This window comes from Dicentrarchus labrax, unplaced genomic scaffold (genome assembly GCF_905237075.1).
Source record: "Dicentrarchus labrax unplaced genomic scaffold, dlabrax2021, whole genome shotgun sequence".
Lineage (NCBI taxonomy): Eukaryota > Metazoa > Chordata > Actinopteri > Moronidae > Dicentrarchus > Dicentrarchus labrax.
Genome location: NW_026136724.1, coordinates 10,728,824 through 10,746,930, shown reverse-complemented (window position 1 = coordinate 10,746,930; position 18,107 = coordinate 10,728,824). Strand labels below are relative to the sequence as shown.

Below are 18,107 nucleotides of genomic sequence, written 5' to 3'. Positions count from 1 at the left end.
TTGTGATGACCAAACAGTGCTGATCGTGTTCTCCATGATAACAGTGTGTGTAGGAGAAGAGTATGTGTCAACACCCAAATATCCCCAAGTTTCACTCCAACCTAACCACAGTATGTGGAGAAGGTGTGGTGGTGATTGTCCCAATGGTACTCCACGCTATATTGTCACAGCATATCTTCTCATATTTGAAGAAATAACTTTTTCCGGCATTCGCACATTTGTGGGAATTTATTCAGGTCTTATCTTGACCAACATGCAATGGGTGTGGAGGTAATTTTCCCAACAGCACTTTAGAAATAGATCTTTTACTCATAGTTTCTCTTCCTTTGTTTTCCAGGAGCTTGAGATCCAGGCACGAGCACATGGCCTCCCAAACATGGCTACGGCCTTGGGGACAGTTGAACTATCCTCCCATCTCCTCAAACAACAGCAACAGCAACAGCAACAACAACAACAACAACAGCAACAACAACAACAACAGCAGCACCAGCAACAGCTGTCGTCTCCCCAGGCCCAGCAACCCCAGCAGCCGCCTCTCTACCAGGAGGACCCCAACAGCGACTACCTCCAGAGGATAGTGGTGGCTGGAGTGCCATCCATCCCCACTGCCAGCGGGCCGCAGGATCACATCCCCGACGCCGACGGTTGCACCACGTTCTCCGACCCACTGTCCCACTTCACAGACTTCTTCAGTGCTACGCTCAAGGAGGAGCATCGGCTTGATGAGATCCTGATGGATGACCCGCTCTCGCCCTTTGGCACTGACCCGCTCCTCTCAGCAGGTTCACCTGGTGCTGCGTCGAAGGACAGCAGCCGCAGGAGCAGCTTCAGCTCGGCCGAGGGTGATGATCTATGAGGGTGCCCCTCTTCAGTTACACACTCTTGTTATCTCCTCGTGACAACGAGATTGTAATCCCCAGTGGTAAAGGGCATACACAGAGCCTTTAATAGACTGACTGATGGCTCTGGGCATACAATAATGACCACTCACAGGGTTGCAAGTAATCTAAATGACAGCTAACACACCTGGCAGTGCCCCTCAAAGTGCCATCTGTACATAAAGTGTGTAGTAGTTGATCAGGTGGGTGTTAGAGCTCCACGGGACTAGGAACAGCTCGAGGACCTCCTGCTCCTCCACGTGCTCTTTTTAACATCACTATAGACAATCAATATATTTCTCTGCCTCCCAGACAGAGCAGAAACAGACTCACAAAAAAAGGGAGACATTTATCGGCCTTCAAGTACATAATGTAAATAATGTCTTCTGTTTGTTTGTTTTTCGTTTTTTTGGTAAACACTGTGGTAGCTGTACACTGTAACATATGCAAAATAATCACTGTCAGAACTGTCCTTCCTTAAATGACAATACTACTGATTCACAGAAGGATTTTTTTAATAGTTGCAGTCGGGATTGTGATCATTTGATGTGCCTTATTCGAACCCCCGGTTTTGTCTTAAAAAAAACACGTAACTGATGTACTCACCGCAATGCCTACCTTAAGTGTTTCTGTTAAATAAGTGTTTGTGTATTTATATATGTTTTAATCCATGTATTCATAAAAAAGATATATATTATTATCTAACATGTTACCTTTTTTTATTCTTAGTAGGGGTGGGGAAAATATAATAAACCCCTTTTTTGATATACCTGATTTTGGCTTCTTGTTGTCATCTCACAGAAGACATTTACTCGAGGTCTTCATTCATGCACCCTCAAACAATACAACTAACTTTGACAACATTTCTATTGCTAAATGCTACATTAGCTCTAAAAAATTTGCCTTAATGACAGACTTATGCTACCTACCATATCTAACCTCTCACTCATAATTCTGCTCTGTTGTTCAGTGTACAGGAAGCGCAACACATCAGGGGCATGACGTTAGAAACATGATACAGAGTGATAAACTGAGTGCAAAATGATTTTGCTGGACGACAACAGGGCTGAAAGAGTGAACAAAGCCTGAAAAGTTTCATAGTGGAAGGTGAAGGGCCGGCTTACAAGGTGGCTGATTGGCAATGAGTGGCAGAAAGGAGGAGAGAGGAGGGAAATTGGATAATAAAGACAAGTAGAGGAGGAGTAATAATTCTGATGAGCCTACTGTGAGCTGATGAGCCCTTGAGGATGGATAATGGCGAGGGATAAAGAGTTGCTGTGAGAGCTGTTAGCTCAGAGCCAAAAAAGTTTCCTTTGAGGTAAGCAGGATGAAGAGGCACGCCCTTTCATACTGCAAGGAAGATGACTATAAACTCTTTGTATCATTAGTAAAGTTTGCTGGAGAAAAGTTTGTTTGTGACACAGCAATCCTAAACCGTGACCTATGATCACAACTCTTAAAAACGCACTGTTTTCTGTAGTATCATTCAAAAATCATTCATTTACATGTAGTTTTTTCTTGAAGTCATGCATTAATAAAACAACAAACAGAAGAAAAAAAACACACGCCAATACTTCCCAAATGGATTTCTCATCAAAGCCTCCCTGAATTAATGTTTTAGAGTGTTATTAGCGCGTGTTTCTCTGTAATGAAATCGAAACATTCCTCACTCGCATCTCCTCTTCAGCCGCAAACAAGACTGAACCAATCAATCAGCGCCGAGTACAGTCACTCCAACTACAAAGTGGTGAGTGATGTTTACGGGTAATTGGCCAAAGCAGTTAAGGAAGGTAAATATAGATTTTCCCTACGCTATAAAAACATGAAGAGTATCTAAGAAAAAGTCAGCATGAGTGAAGTTTCAAAAGGCTTGATTTACATTTTGATTTTCAATGATTTCTTTTCCTCCTGTCTCGTCTTACCAAACTTGGGAAAAATACACAAATCCAATTAGTGTAGCGCAGGAATTGATGAAAGTCAAAGTAAAGGGTAGAATTATACAAACGAATACCCTTTACCTTAATGAAAGTATTGACAGAATATAAAAAAAGGAGAAAAAAAACAATACACTTACACTCTTTTCAGGCTACCTCAAGAGACAAAATATTCTCCCCTAAAAAGAAAGTCAGATTAAACTTCCTAATTAATTCATTTCTCTCCATATCAAAGGCTATCATGGACAAAGTTCAAGGCCGCTTATGCACAGGCTTCAAAAGGAAATGTGGTCGGATGAGGCAACGGTGACATCAGAACAAGCGACTTTTTATTTGGAATATCACAGTTCATCAACCCACGGTTTGGAAACTTAGAGGAACTGATGTGAAAGTGTGTCTACAGTGGACTACGGTCTGATAACATAGTCATGTTAGAGACATTAGCTGCATGTGTTAGGAGGGGGAACACAAATTTGAAGATGTAAAACCAATTTGAGAAAGTTTGTAATCCCACAGACCTCCCTATCTCTCTCTCTCACTTCCTCCGGCCATTACCTGATCTCCTTCATAAGAAACAGATTGGTTTCTAGCCGTCTGCCAAAAACTGTACACCTTGTAAAATAATCTTTTCCGTTTTCTTTTTTGTGTTACTTCTGCATGCACAGCAAAATGGTCTCCCTCAAAGAATTACCTCACTCCCAGGATGAAAGGGCTGCTGCTGTGTCGTATTTCAGACAGCAGGTGGCAGCAGTGGGCTGCGTTTTGTCATCATACTGTGCAGGATGTTAATAAAAAGGAACCCAAGGCAGGAGTGTGGTACAACAGAGAACATTTCTGGTGGATTATTTAAAAAAGCCAATAAAGTAAAATGCCTTTGAGTGTATAACCATAGTTGGTAAACAGTACATTCACATATGGAATAGTGCTTTGGCAGTATATGCTTAAGTCCATGGTACTACCTATACTTCCCAGTATAAACTGACAAATCTAAAGAAGGCAAGTGATGTCGTGAACCTCACAGCGGAGTCGTTCTGTCACCAAAACAACGTTGTCAGACCTCCTGCCACCCACCAACACTGACACCACCACTGAGCAGGAGAAGCTGTCACCTGTGCAGATGCCACAGCTGCCAGCGTGCTACAATGCACTCACCTGTCGAGCCTGCCATTGGCAACTCTTAATCACCTCCCGCTGAGGTGACTCACTTTGGAGCGTGCCAAACACACACACACACACACACACACACACGCACAGGGCCGCACACACTCGCGCTCACAAACAAGCCTAATCAAATGTGCTTGTGTGCAAACACAAATGTGCACACGCAAGCACAAACACACACAGATATGCATACTACACACACACGCACAGGTGTGTATCCCATTGCACCTCGTTGCCACACACACGAGGAAGCTAAGGGGAAAAAAAATAACCACCTAAAAGCCCTCATCAGGATCTGGACTGTGACAAGACTTGTGCACAAATTAGGTGAAATTTGAGTGGGAATAACAATATGACAGCCGGCAGTGAGGCACCAAACATCAAGTGTCATATCTATTTTCAGCTATGACTCAGAGCTGTGTGACAAACAATACCATGCTGCTTCTCAATCAGTCAGCCCGTCGGCTGGAAATGTGGCAAACTAGGCCCTGGATGAATTTTTCCCTTCAGGAAAAATAAGAAATGATCTGAGGTTGAGGTCAAAGTTAAAGGTGAAATTATAAAACTTAGCCACGATTCAAGCATTGCATTTAATGATTAGGAACTCAAGCAATCGCAGCGTTGTCTCTCCAGTGCACTACGGTAATTCATCCCATGATTCTTGAGGGCATTAGCCTCCATGCTGCTTTTATTAAGGACCACACCCTGAACCAGTGCTCGACAAACTCCCACGTCACTAGACTAGCAAGGCCCCACGTGCATTAACGATGGAACACAAGAGAGATGAAAAAAAAGTGGCTGGGCCTTCTCGAGATGCTATAAAATTAATGCGATTTCCAGAGTTTTTATGAATCAAGCCAGATGCCAAATACATAACTTCAAACAAATTGACTTCCAATTATTGGTGCGGCGCACCACTTCCAGATGTGCAACAGATGGGGCCGGGGCGACCAAAGGTGTCTCAACCCGCGCTTTGTGTTATTCTGCAGTAAAACGGCAGTACAGTTGTATGTGTTTTAAATCACCGTGGGCTGTGGGCTGGAGGTGAAGGGAAGGACAGGGGGGATAGCGGAGGAAAAATGAAAGCACATCATTAGGAAAATGTAAATCTACACAGCACCAGACAGTAGAGCTCCATATGTAGCACTAATACAGCCTGATATTATGTAAAGGCAGATGAGATGCTGGGGCTGAAAGCTGGAGCTGTATCAAGGAGGTGGGGGATTCAGAAATGTAAATGTTAATGTGATCTCTGCTGTATCTTCCAGTGCTGGGATTAAATGGTAAAAAGGAACAATTATGGGGCTCGCTTTTTTTGTGCATATGTTAATAGCTTACAATATCCTTGCATGCATAAAGTACATTAGATATGATTAGAAGATATCCACAATACATAGCTTTATATACTAGAAGGTTTTACAATTGTCATAAGAAGCACTGCACTCTGCTCACTTGTTAATGAAGTCTCTTCTTGGAAACTTTAAATAATTTGATTAGTCACTGTTAAAGCTACATAAAAGTAAAACAAATGTGTTTCTGAGTGAGAAAAGTAGCTGAGCACAGACTTCTTTTCACTGCAAGGGAAACTAATAGAATATCCAATAGTGGTACGGTGTCCTGGGAGGGTCATGGCTCTGATCCCATTATTACCAGAGACTCGGGCCCTGAGGGAGCCAAAATGGCTGTGTATTTTTCCCAGAGCCCATACTGAAGCAGTCTACTGAGGCCCTATCTACTTAACTAGCAGTCTGCCTGGGCACCACAGGTCCACCACCCCCCCACCCCCCCCCCCCCCCCCCCCCCTCCCGGGGGGAAAAAAACCCCCCCCCCCCCCCCTCTTTTTCCTATTTTCTATTAAAAAAAAAAAAGGGGGGGTTTTTCCCTCTCCCCCCTCTCTTCCCCCTTTTTTCCTCCCCCTCCCTCTTATTTTTATATTATAACCAAACCCCCCCCCCCCCCCCCCCCCCCCCCCCCCCCCCCCCCCCCCCCCCCCAAAACCAACCCCAACCCATTTTTTTTTTTTTTTTTTTATAAAGGAGGCTGGATGGAGGAAATATTAATAAAAAAAAAATGTAAAAAAAAACCCCCCCCCCCCCCCCCCCCCCCCCCCCCAACCCCCCCCCCCCCCCCCAAAAAAAAAAAAAAAAAAAAAAAAAAAAAAAAAAAAAAAAAAAAAAAAAAAAAAAATAATTTTTAATTTTTTTTTTTTTACGCATTGGTGAGGTGCAGGGGCAGCTGGGTAAATGTCAGATTTAGGCATGGGGGTGCAAGGTGGCGGGATGGTGGAGTTGAGATGGGCGTTGGGGGAGAGCATCAAGATGATCATCATTAGCAGGGGAAGATAATTGGCGCTGCGTGGGCCCCTGAGTATGGCCGCTCTGATGGGCATCTTGTCTGCATTATTCATTCATCTTCCTTCTCTCTCTTTTATTCTCTCTCTCCTGTTCCCTCTCTCTCGACCCAGGCCAGGCGGTGGGCCTTAGGAGCCGGACTCATCTATTATAGATGGGTAATTGTTTATTAAATGCAGGCCTGACCCTATTATGCCTATTACCCATGTGCTGCACACCAGTGTGGCTGGCAAGCGTCTGTGTTTTTCCATATTCTAGAAGATCTGACAATCCCCTGTCGAGGACGTGAGGCCGCTTTGGCATGAGTAAGTGTCAGCATCCATGGCTGAGGGTGGAGAAAAGGAAGAGGAAAAAATAGGTTTCAATAGGAAAAGAGGAGGAAGCCAGCAGGGAGGAGAGGAAAAGGATGATGAAAAATAAAGCCAATGCCCGTGTGGCTGCCACTGGCCAGAGAAGTATCTCTCTCCTTCTCCTCCAAGGCTCGGAGGACGGAGGCAAAGACAAAGGGTGAGCTAAAGAGATGCTTTGGCTCTCATTACACTGACTCCTAATCTACCTCTGCCCTATCCTGGGCAATCCCTGCTCCTGGCGTTTGGAGGCTAAAGCTTCAAACCAGGCAGTTTGTCCAAAGCGGATTCATTACCTTAGATAGGACTACCAATGAGCCATCTAAAATGTCACATTTAAAACTCACACAGCAGCCAGAGCTGGGCCAAACTGACACTAGAGGTCAGTGTTGTAACAGAGTTCAGATGCCCCTCTTCTTTCACCGCCAGACAACAGTGAGCTTCAAGCAGACACAGACATTACAAAAGATAGGAGAGACTGGCAAAATAATTCAGGTAATGGAAATGAATTGAAATGAAATGATTAAGTTCAGTTAATTACTCGGTAGCTTAGGCAAATCAGCTTAACTTATATCAAAATCATTATTTCAGCCAGAACGGCAGATTCACTGAGAAGATATTTCGCCAACATGTACTTAAACTGGTGTATGTAAAGTAGGATCAGGCTAATGGATTAGATCTAATACATGTGGCACTCGGTATGGCGACAAAAATAAATGTGCTATTAGAAATTATAGTGCTAGGAGAAACATACAGGGTCAATTTGAAGCCACAGATGGTTCGGATGAGTAAAGGGTGGTGGTGACATGTTTCTTTGTCGCTGTTCAAGTATTACTATCACCTCAGTATCACTTTGTGAATGACAGTGCTGCTAAATACCAACTTCCTGTTCAGGAAAACAGTTCAAAGTGTTCTCGCTCGTACTGTCAAATAAGTCAAAATACACACTGAGATGTCTCTACAACACAACACTGGGGAGAGGGAAAATATTGCTTGGTTTGGACGTACTGCTGTGCTGTGGTATGATGTAGTGATCTGCATGATGGCATGTCACTGGTTATTGGCTGGGTTGAGAGTGATTAACATGGGGTGTTAATTAGTGGGTCGTCAGGAGTGGGTGTGTGGCTAACGACATGGCTCCGAACAGCTCGGTCACACATAAACACGCAGCACAGCTCAAGTCTTCTTTTACAATTAACATGGATTTTACAATTAGTGCTGAGGAAAATAATTTAAATTACATTTCTTAATATGTTCGGTTTAATCAAAGGCAAAAGGGAAAAAAAGGAAAAAAAAGAAAAAAAAAAGGGAAAAAAAAAAAAAAAGATGCTGAAAATTGCAAAAGAAACACTGAATATTTGCAGAAAAAAAATAAGACTATAGGAATAATATCTAAATAATGACTTATATTAATATACAAGGAACTGCAGATTTAAAAGCAATTGTAATGTCAGACTCCATTTGAAATTATGTCAAATTATGTCATTTAAGCAACAAACAGAACAGGCTTGGATCTATAAAGATAAAGCCCTGGTTGTGGAGAAGGAAAGTAGTGAAACACAATAAAAACACTATAAATAACATTAGTGGTATTTACTCATAAAATGAACAGCGAGCAATAAGTGTTGTCATTTAAAATCACTGGCCAAAATAATAATAACAAGAAATGTAATTTTATATCAGGACCACAAAAAACAACTAAACCGTAACATTTAAAAAAATAATAATAATAACAAAAATAATAACATAAGAAGTAAGAAAACTGCATCAAGTACAAATCAATGACACATTATTTACAACCTTTTCTAATTTCACAGCACTCGTACAGAAATAGAGGCAGCCAGCAGGAATTCCAGCAGCAGATTTGCCGTAATGCTGTTGAGTTGATTAGAAGAGTGAGAGGAGAGTGACTGAGAGAGTGAGTGAGTGAGTAAGAGGAGGGGAGGGAGTGAGTGAGCGAGTCAAGCCGCCCCTCTTCCCAAAGCTTATTTATTCCTCCAGCATCCAGCCCACTGATTAGGCAGCTACAGACACTCTGAATGCCTCCCAACAATGAATGAGCTGCTGCAATTTCAATGGGCTTATCTGTTGTTGCTGTGTTCAGTAAATAATGCCGCAGCTGTCAGTGGCCTCAAACGCATCATCCATGTAGCTAATGCTATGTTAGGATTAGCCGTGTTGAATGAAGTCTTGTCAACGAACAGGGGAAGCTGTGCCAAGCTCCAAACAGTTTACAGGACCCTCTGCCCCAAGTGGAACAAATAGAATGTAATTAAGAAGAGATGAGAGCATGGAGGGGGTGTAGTTCGACGGGGATGCACACACACTAACGTATGCACACACAAACACATCGTCTCACATTTACTCCTGCAAATGCAAATGCCTCTTTGTTGGTTGTCGTGCCTTTTAATACCCTGAGAGAGCAAAATACCTTTTTTTTTTTTCCACATTATGGAATTTGTCATGTTCAGTTGAAGCTGTCATAGCTAGAACAGTGTGCGCTAATGTGTGTAATCTGCTTTGCAACACATCAATTATGATGGATATTGCTCCGCCGCCATGCTTCCAGGGTTTTTATACAAGCCTGCAGGGGAATCAGTCTTTTCTTGTTAGGCAACCTGTTTAGTAAATAATGATCCACTTTGAGCCTGGGCTGATGCCGTATAATGTGATGTGTGTGCTTGTGTGTGTACACACGTGTGCATACAGTGTAGCGTGTGTGGTGGCGGGTGCTTTGGTGTGCAAGGATCAAGCCTTCTAGATCAAAAAACACTTACGTGCATGCTGGAATTCAATCATGCCTGTGTTGTGTGAAAAACCCACGTCACGGAGAAACCTAAACCGCTTCTGAACGCGCTACAACCCCATATGTAAAAACTATAAATATTATCAGTGACTTGTAAAAGTATTTCCAGAGCTGTCTGAGCTAACAAAGAGACAGAAAGATAAATATTTAGATCTTACCCTGTGTCAAACAAAATTGAATTTTTCTAAATCAGCTTTTACCAGTCTCTCTCTCTTTCTCTCTCTCTCTCTCTCTGCTTTTTCTTGCAGGGATGCTCCGGGGTGCATGTACGCCGCCTTCTCCTCCTGTCATCTCCTCCCTCCCCAATAACACCACTGCTGTTTGTCTGTTTTGCTACCTTTATCTCCCTGTCTTTCCCTAACTCTCCACTCCTTTCTGAACTCTTTCTCCTCTTTGTGGCTCGTGGGTGAGTCCTGGCTCTCCTATTTTTGCACCAACTCTTTCTCTTTCGTTGCTCAAGCAAGAGCGGTTCATGAACTCCCTTCACTGGCGTTATGAATCATGTCTCTCCGCTTTGCACTCTCTACCTTGCTGTCTCCAGGACAGGGCGGTAGAAAACATGGAGAGAGTGGCACAGATTTAATCTTGTGCTTGCTCGGAAACCATTGGGTGCACTTAATTTTTTTTCTCCTCTAGTCTTATTCTTAATGTCAGATCTGAAGAAGGCTCTTCCAACAATCCCTAACTTTTGCTTTGAATCGTTCACCTCCTGGTTTTTTCTCTGCACAGACGCAGAGGAGAGGGCAGCAACACTTAGTTAACTTATCCAGAGCAACCTCCAATGACTCACAGTAGGGGGAAAGCGGTGTTTCTTTCACCGAAGTACATTTTGACAAAACACACACGTTGTTTGGATTTTCAGTTAAAAGGACGAAGCTCTCTAAACTCGGGGGGCCCACCCTGCAAGCCGGGCTTTAGCTTTGGGCTCTTCGGGAGCTGCAGCGGATCACATGGAGATCCCTGTCAGATCCCCACTACACTACACTTCAGTCAGTCAGTCAGTCAGCAACTCAGTCCGTCGGCAAGGCAGAGAGGCAGGTAACAGACAGGGGAGAGAGAGGCCCTTCACTCCTAGATGAACACATTCTTTAGTGTCAGCATAAAACCCTTAGCTGCACTGGGACCCACTCACAGACACCGCTCTGTGTATGTTTTTTTCTTCTTTTTTTGTGTGTGGTGGAAGTGTATGCATGCATTCATGTGTCTTCACGCGCCTCTGTCAAAGTGAAAAACTGCTGAGATTTTGGTGGCTTAATCTGAGATTGGGACAGACACCACTGGATATTCTATTTACTCCATGCAAGCTGCTCCCCAATGTCCCATAAAGCCCCTCGCCTCTGAACTAAGCTGGTCAGGGTTAAAGCTCCCCAGCGACGGGAGACTGAGTACCTGCCCAGAGTGTGTGTGTGTTGTCAGTGTGTTTGTGTGTGCCTGTCTATGTGAACACACAGTCCTGTCCCCCTGCCTCACTCCAGTGTAATGGCTTTATTTATGAAGTGGCACCAGCAGTAACAGGCAGGCGATAAAGGAGGAGATAGTGCAGCAAAGCTGCATGTCATGCCGTGGCCTGCAGCCATGCTATCCTTATGGCTTTTAAGAGATTGATACCATTCGATGTTGTGTGCTCGCCGTGTGTGTGAGCAGCAGGAGGGACGAGGTAAATACTGCTGCTAGAGGGGAGGAGGTGATAATTCACTCAATGCCGGAATTTGTTTATCTTTTCAAGTTTTCAAGGCGATGTAAATAATTTGCTCATAACTTTCCTAATTTTGCTCACCAATCATGACTTGTTCAGCTTATTCTCATGCTTGTAGCCTATTTTCACATGATGGAATTGTTGTTAGTTTGTTTCACTAACATGTGAAATATAGTTGTTTAGCTAATCATCCATCAGTTATTTTTTCCCACCATAATAAATCATGAAAGACAGGTTTGAACAACAGACACACAAACATTTTCTATTGCAATAATGCATGCTTAGTTCATGAAGGCATTATCTTAAATGCATAAAGAATTACCGTGTTTTGACACTGCTAATTAGCCAGACAATACCAGTAGAGTATTTGTAATTATGTATACCAGAAAACAAGTCTGACAATATTAAAATCACAAATGTTGCCACTTAATGTCTTAAAAGTTGTTCTTATTTCTTCAAGACGAATAAGCTTGAGTGAGAAAAAGCCACAACGTGCCCTTTCTCGTGAATGAATGATTTTCTAGAAACCCCACCTGCACCTGGGGTACACACACTCACACTCACACTCAAACACACATAGACAGAGGTGTGCCTCTAAAAACAGAAAATGAGGACATTTCCTCAGTATTCCCCAGGGCAGCAGCCTGCTGGCCAATGACACCAGCAGGTTTCCTTGAGATGCAGAAACCTGTTGGAACACACAGAGCTCATTCAAACTCTTCTGCCTGTCCTCTTCCTTCTCTTCCCCTTCTCCTCTCTTTCCAAACTCTCTCCCCCTCCTGCTCTGCTGTACTTAAACTTTGTGTGAGTGACTGAGAGCATTAACCTCCTTACCGCAACCTCTGCTTCGACGCACCTGTGCGCCGGGTAAACCCATCATTAAAATTAACATATGACTTGCCATTAAATGAGCACATTCGCCGTGTTTTTCTTTCCCGTTGTGCCATTGCAAGCAAACTGCTGAGTGAACTCAACAGTTCTCAGGGGTGCCATTCCTGAGTTGTTTACCTGAATAACTAATGTGATTTACTATTTCTTTCAGACCCAACGACACCGAATTGATGGCGTCTGACTGCGGCCAACAGTGCGTGACAGCAAAAACAGCGATGCATTCACATGCACAATGAAAGCATGGTTTAATGTAAACCAAATGCCTACACAAGCGCAGTTTCGGAACAAAATGTCTCCCTGAAAAGTAGATTTGTGAGGCAGGGCTGCTGTCATCACAACCACCTAGTGTGTGTATCAGAAAAGACAGACGGAGAGTAAAGAGAAGAGGAGGTGAAGACACTTTCTCTCTGCTCATGACTCCCCAAGACTAAATATAGCATCTGGCTTTTGTAGCCTGTGTTAGATCCCATATTTCAGTCTGACCCTGATCTGAAGACAAAGCAGGAGCTCACAGTTTCTCCTCTTGTCTCTTTTTTTAACTCCGTGAACCCCACCCCCCTCCCTGACTGACTAAATTGTGCCTAAATTTACAGCTAAGACAACAGAGCGTGGGCCTTTCAGATGTGTCATCTCAGTAAACTGCTCATTTGTTAGCGGAGATGTTATACTCGCTGTCATGCCGAGGTCCCATCTTGTTTTGCCAGGTGGACAGGGGCCCTTCCCGCCTCCCCTCCGGCTGACTTGTTTTGATCTAAAGCAGCTGGTAGGACGCAATACCCGTTTAGTCTGAGAAATCAGCTTGTACAAACAAACACCTCGCTTTCTCTGTAGCCCGACACAGGCCAAGTGCATCTGCCAACCATTATAACCGAAATATCTGCCTTGTATCAGCCTTGCAAAATACGCCAGATCCTGTTTCCAGGCCAGCAAATAAACAAAACAGGCCGCAGGCATCATTATTCATTATTAAAGATGATATGGCAGAGGCAGGGGCAGTTTACAAAGTACACCTGCAGTGCCCACAGTGACGCAGTCTGCATACCCTATCTCTCAAGGGAGATGGCAAAAAAAGGCAGGTGTGGTGGGTTATGTATGCCGGAACTGACAAGGAGGTTGGGTGACATGTCTTTAAGATATGCAATTACCTCATATGGAATTCATTCGTTTTTTTATTCATTTATTCATCTTGTCATCAAACACAAAAGCCAAAGTTAGTCTAAGGAGAGCACAACCTGTGAAAACTCTAACTTATGGGAAACTCTTGTAGTCTCCCTGACACATACAACGTACAAACATGCAGCCGATGGGTGTATGTTGTCAGTCATTCCAACGCAGAACTGCCAGGCTGATGAAAAAAAAGTGCTGCGTTAAGCAACTCTGGAGTGTCACAGTGGTTGAAGCTAACTTGTAGGCCTACTGAGCACTTCTCCCAGGAGTACAAACTTGTTACAAAGTAAGGAAGCACTTTTGTGTTGATTGAGGGAAACTGAAAGCCACTATAGTTGGTTACAAGGACTCGAAGCTTGAAGACACCTCGCTGTACTGTGAGTGAGACGTGAAGAAAGAGAGCAAGAAAGTGAGAATAAGGGCAGAATGGAAGGTAAAGAACGAGGGAAAAAGTGGGGGAAAGAGGCGTAGCGTAGGAGATGGAACGAGAGAAGAGTGTGTGCGCAAATTAATGTGGATGTGTTTGAAAGGGTGAAAGCGAGGGTGGGTAGTTTTGCCTTGTTTTTCTTGGCGCACCTGCCCGGAGAAGCAGCCATGAACAGGAAGGTCTAAAAGTTAATTACATCAGCTGTCCGAGCCAAAATAAATGTCAGCCCCCTGATGGACGCTGCAACACCTCCTCGCCTCTCGCTTACCTCTCAACAGGCTCTTCACCTGCTTTAAGTTAGATATTGGAGCGCCAATGACCTGGATAAAAATCTATGCCAAATAAACTATCTCTGAGATTAACCGTATGTCTCTTGCTTATGCTTATGTTCTACACATGCAGTCTAACTGCCATGCATATTTTTAATATTATTTTTGGAGGTCTTTTTAAGGTGGAAAACTCAAGTGGAACCCATTTTTGAATTTGCAAACGTCCACATTCCTAACTTTGCATTTTTTTGTCCATCTCTCTGCTAATTCGTCTCCACCGTGCTCCTTTTTCCCGTAGCTATGTTCATTAAGCAAGCCCTGTACCAAAAAGCACCGCTCCCGGTCTTTCTTGCTTCTTCATCATTCTTAATTTCACATAGCACCTAAGGGTGCCCTTTCCTTGCCCAGTGCTTCCACCAATCCAGCCCCTCTGGCCTCCCCTCCAACAATGTCGAGCCTCAGCTACTCACACACCCCAAAAAGACCGCCTGTACCAATCCAACCCCAAGCCTCCACGCCAATTCAGCCTCGGAGCGATGTGGACTTTAAAACGTGTTATCTCCTGGTACACTCTGATGATCCCTGCAACATTAGCATAACTTAACCTATCACCTCTGGTCAGCTTTTATAAGCCACAGAGAGAGAGAATGCTTTGACACTTGGATGAATATAATGCGCTTGACTATGGGGTCATAACTTAGATAAACATGAAAAAGCTTATAGAAAAACACTGAATATGAACTTAATATAAACCTCAATCATCCTCTGCCCATACATACTGACCTCAACAGTGTATACTTTTAATTTCCACCTCATATTTAACAACCTTAAAAACCATCAGACTGCAATGAGACAATTAATTTTGTTCGAGGAAGGACATTTTGAGTTATAGATCAATGAGTTTTAAAGGCTTATAAGATGCCAAAAGGTACACAGTGGTTCATAATACCATAAGACAGGACTTCACAACTTCTCACAACAGCAATAATCTAATCCTCCTTTTGCGAAAATCGCCAGGTCAACAGTAGAAATACGGTGTAGTCGTAAAGTAATCTACCAGGAATTTACACTTGATGCATTTGATTGGCTAACGTGTCACCGTGTCAGTTGACACCATGGTTTTGGCAAATGTTTTTTTCTCCAGAGTCCTCAGTTGCTGTGGGTTCACAAGCAGAGGAATCCGACAAAAGAGCGATACAATGCAACATCATCTGGAAACATGCTCCACTGGCCAATCAAATACATGCCTGGATTACTTAATAATAACCCTATTATTCTACTCTTTACCTCAGTATCGTTGAGATGAAAGATTGTCGCCGGGATTCCAGAGTTGTAAAATTGTGTCTCACAGTATAATAATACATTGTACATGAATAAAGACACACCAGCCCAGCCCTTGTGTTCTGTTTCTGGTTTGAACGCCTGCTACGACTAGCAAGACTACGACAACCAGTCAGTTGTGTTTTAAAATGGAATTTTGGTTCTTTCAAAGATTTACATGATTCTTTTCTTCTTTTCTCTTTAACCTACTTTAAACTGCAAAGTTTCAGCTTGAAAAAGATGATTTCATTATTAGCTCATTAGCAAGCGAGAAAACCAGTGGTTGGTCACCCTTAATATTACTGTCGCTTCAATTTGATACATTAGCTAGCGTCCTATTCAAAAGTACTTTTTACAAGATAAAGAATCAATTCTCACACCCGAAAGCTCTTTGAATGCTTAGGAAGATCGATTTTTCTCTGTGATAAGATATAGCATTGCCTGTGCATCTTTATTTGCAACATGGTGAAGGAAGAGTGGGTGGGCAGATGGAAGACGGTGCCACATCTCCCATCTTCCTCACGCTGTCACTTCTAGCATCCTCTACTCTCCTCTCCTGTCTTCTTCTCTCGTCTCCTCTCTAGTCTCCTCTCCTCCTCTCCACTCACGACGGGAGCAGTGCGTGGGAGTTGCTCAGGAGACATCATCATGAGCCACTTCACTCGAGTGCTGCCTTCAATCAGCCCTCGAATTAATATTAATCATCCCTCCCTCATCCCCCACACAACAACCCTTTCGTCTCCACGCTGCCGCTGATAAATACTGATTCAAAGACAAGCGGCAAAGAAAGCATTCACAGATGTATATGGACGTATGTCAATGACCACACCTTAGCAACGGGCAAAACCACATCTCTTCTTTCCCTCTGTGTCTTTTCTTTCCCAGTGGTTTCACGGTTCAAACTGCCGTTCAAGACTTAATTGTCCCTAATCACTGCTGAAGGTCATGGCTACTCAGCAATACATCTCCCTTCCTTTGCCCTGTCCTTCCCATCGCTCCTCTCCTTTCTTTTCCAGCCCCCTCCTTTCCTCAGCAACCACCACATTGCTTTCACAGAAGAAGACACTGAAACAACTGTCCAGTAGAAATCTTCAAAAAGAAATGGAGTGAAAGCATAATTAGGACTTTTGTTCCGCAAGAATGTAGAAGAGAGGAAGAGTTATTAGCTTGGAAACATCTACTGCCTAGCTTTTACCGGAATGCTGCCTCCCAGAAAGACCAAAAAAAAAAGAAGCAGTGAAAAAATGAGAGATGGGAAGAAAATATGAGCCCTAAAATCAAAAGTGATCATCCAGAGGAATGTGTGTGTGTGTGTGTGTGTGTGTGTGTGTTGTGTGTGTGTGTGTGTGTGTGTGTGTGTACGTGTGTACGTGTGTGTGTGTGTGTGTGTGTGTGTGTGTGTGTGTGTGTGTGTGTGCGTGCGTGCGTGTGTGTGTGTGTGTGAGAGAGAGAGCAAGAGACCGCTGAAGATGGCTGAAGGTCAGGAAGACATTGGGGCAATCACACTAATGAAAACAAACGAGGGATACAGTTGGAGAGAGAGACGGAAAGAGAAGAAGGGGGACAGGCAGAGAGACAAAAAAAGAGAGTGGTAGTGTGTGTGTGTGTGTGTGTGTGTGTGTGTGTGTGTGTGTGTGTGTGTGTGTGTGTGTGTGTGTGTGTGTGTGTGTGAGGAGAGATAGTCTGCCTTGCCTCAGACTAATCAAACACAACACGGTGCTATAAAAGGCTGGTGAGAATGTACAGATACATAGGTGAACTCTCACAGCCTGCCATGTACTGTTCTTTTATTTACTTGCCCTCCTAACCTTTAGTGAAACATGAGGACGCGCGGTCACACACATGCCGTATACTGTACGTACACACACAAACACACACACGTACACATGGCAGTAGCAATATGTGAAGGTTATTCCTGCAGAGGGATGACAGTGTTTATTCAGGGCTAGCAGGCAGACTCTGACATTCAGCTCAGAGAAAATGATTAATGCTACAATATACATAGGCACATGGAAAAAGAGGAAGAAAAGAAAATCGTTGCACTGTTCCTTCATAGAGAGCAGAGGGCCTTTGTAGCCACATATATACCCAGTTGTCTTTCTTTAGCTCACTGTGCTACATTTGTGTGTCTGCAAGAACAGGTTGAAATTACAATGATTTTGAATCAGATATCTTGTGCTTTGTCAGTTTTCATATCAAATACGCCTCAAACAATCTAACATGTTTAAATGTAAAGAAAGGAGGAGAGAGACTGAGAGAAATAAGGAAGGAAAAAAAAGTTTGACTCTGAAGAAAAGAGAGGGTGGGCGGGAAGGAGAGACGTACACGAGTTGTAAGTGAATAAAACCTCCATTACCAGACTGAATGTAAAGGAAGTGGGTTTTTAATTAACATCACTGCTAATTAACGGATGGTTATAGATCAAAAAGAGAGAGATACAGAGGCACATGAAGATTTACAGTACGCACACACTTGCACACATCCACACAAATTGCCTTAAATACACACTCACAATCACACTGTAATCACACTCTCACACCTAATCACGCGCCATCTGACCAATCAGTAAGCATTTGGACCCAACGGCTTCCCACCAATAACATATAGTGGAGATCATTAAGACATTAGGAGTGATCAATAAGCAGAGGGCCCACCACTGCACATAAACCTTCCCAGAGGAGAGGCACTGCCTTGGGCAGAGTGAGGAGCTGTGGAGAGCAAAACATACTGAGACCTAAAATCATAATTTTTCTTGTGGGAAAAAATCTACTGTATTAAGTCACTGTAGGAATCTGGACACTGAGCACCTGAGTTTATCTCATTACGGGAGCATCTTTGAAAGATAATTTTCAGATTAAAT

At 43.4% G+C, this 18,107-nt stretch overlaps 1 protein-coding gene and 1 long non-coding RNA gene across 10 annotated transcripts in view; one reads left to right on the top strand and one right to left on the bottom strand.

Annotated features, from left to right (window-relative positions):
• The window catches only part of tfec (transcription factor EC), a 47,585-nt gene extending 45,933 nt beyond the window's left edge, over positions 1–1,652 (top strand). For all 9 annotated transcript variants that reach the window (XM_051392156.1, XM_051392152.1, XM_051392149.1 and 6 more), the window contains one exon: positions 338–1,652. In XM_051392156.1, the coding sequence (XP_051248116.1) occupies positions 338–856 (519 nt within the window). In that variant the 3' untranslated portion in view covers positions 857–1,652. The remainder of the gene's footprint in view (positions 1–337) is intronic.
• The window catches only part of LOC127358782 (uncharacterized), a 102,264-nt gene that overhangs the window by 39,701 nt on the left and 44,456 nt on the right, over positions 1–18,107 (bottom strand). The window lies entirely within an intron of this gene.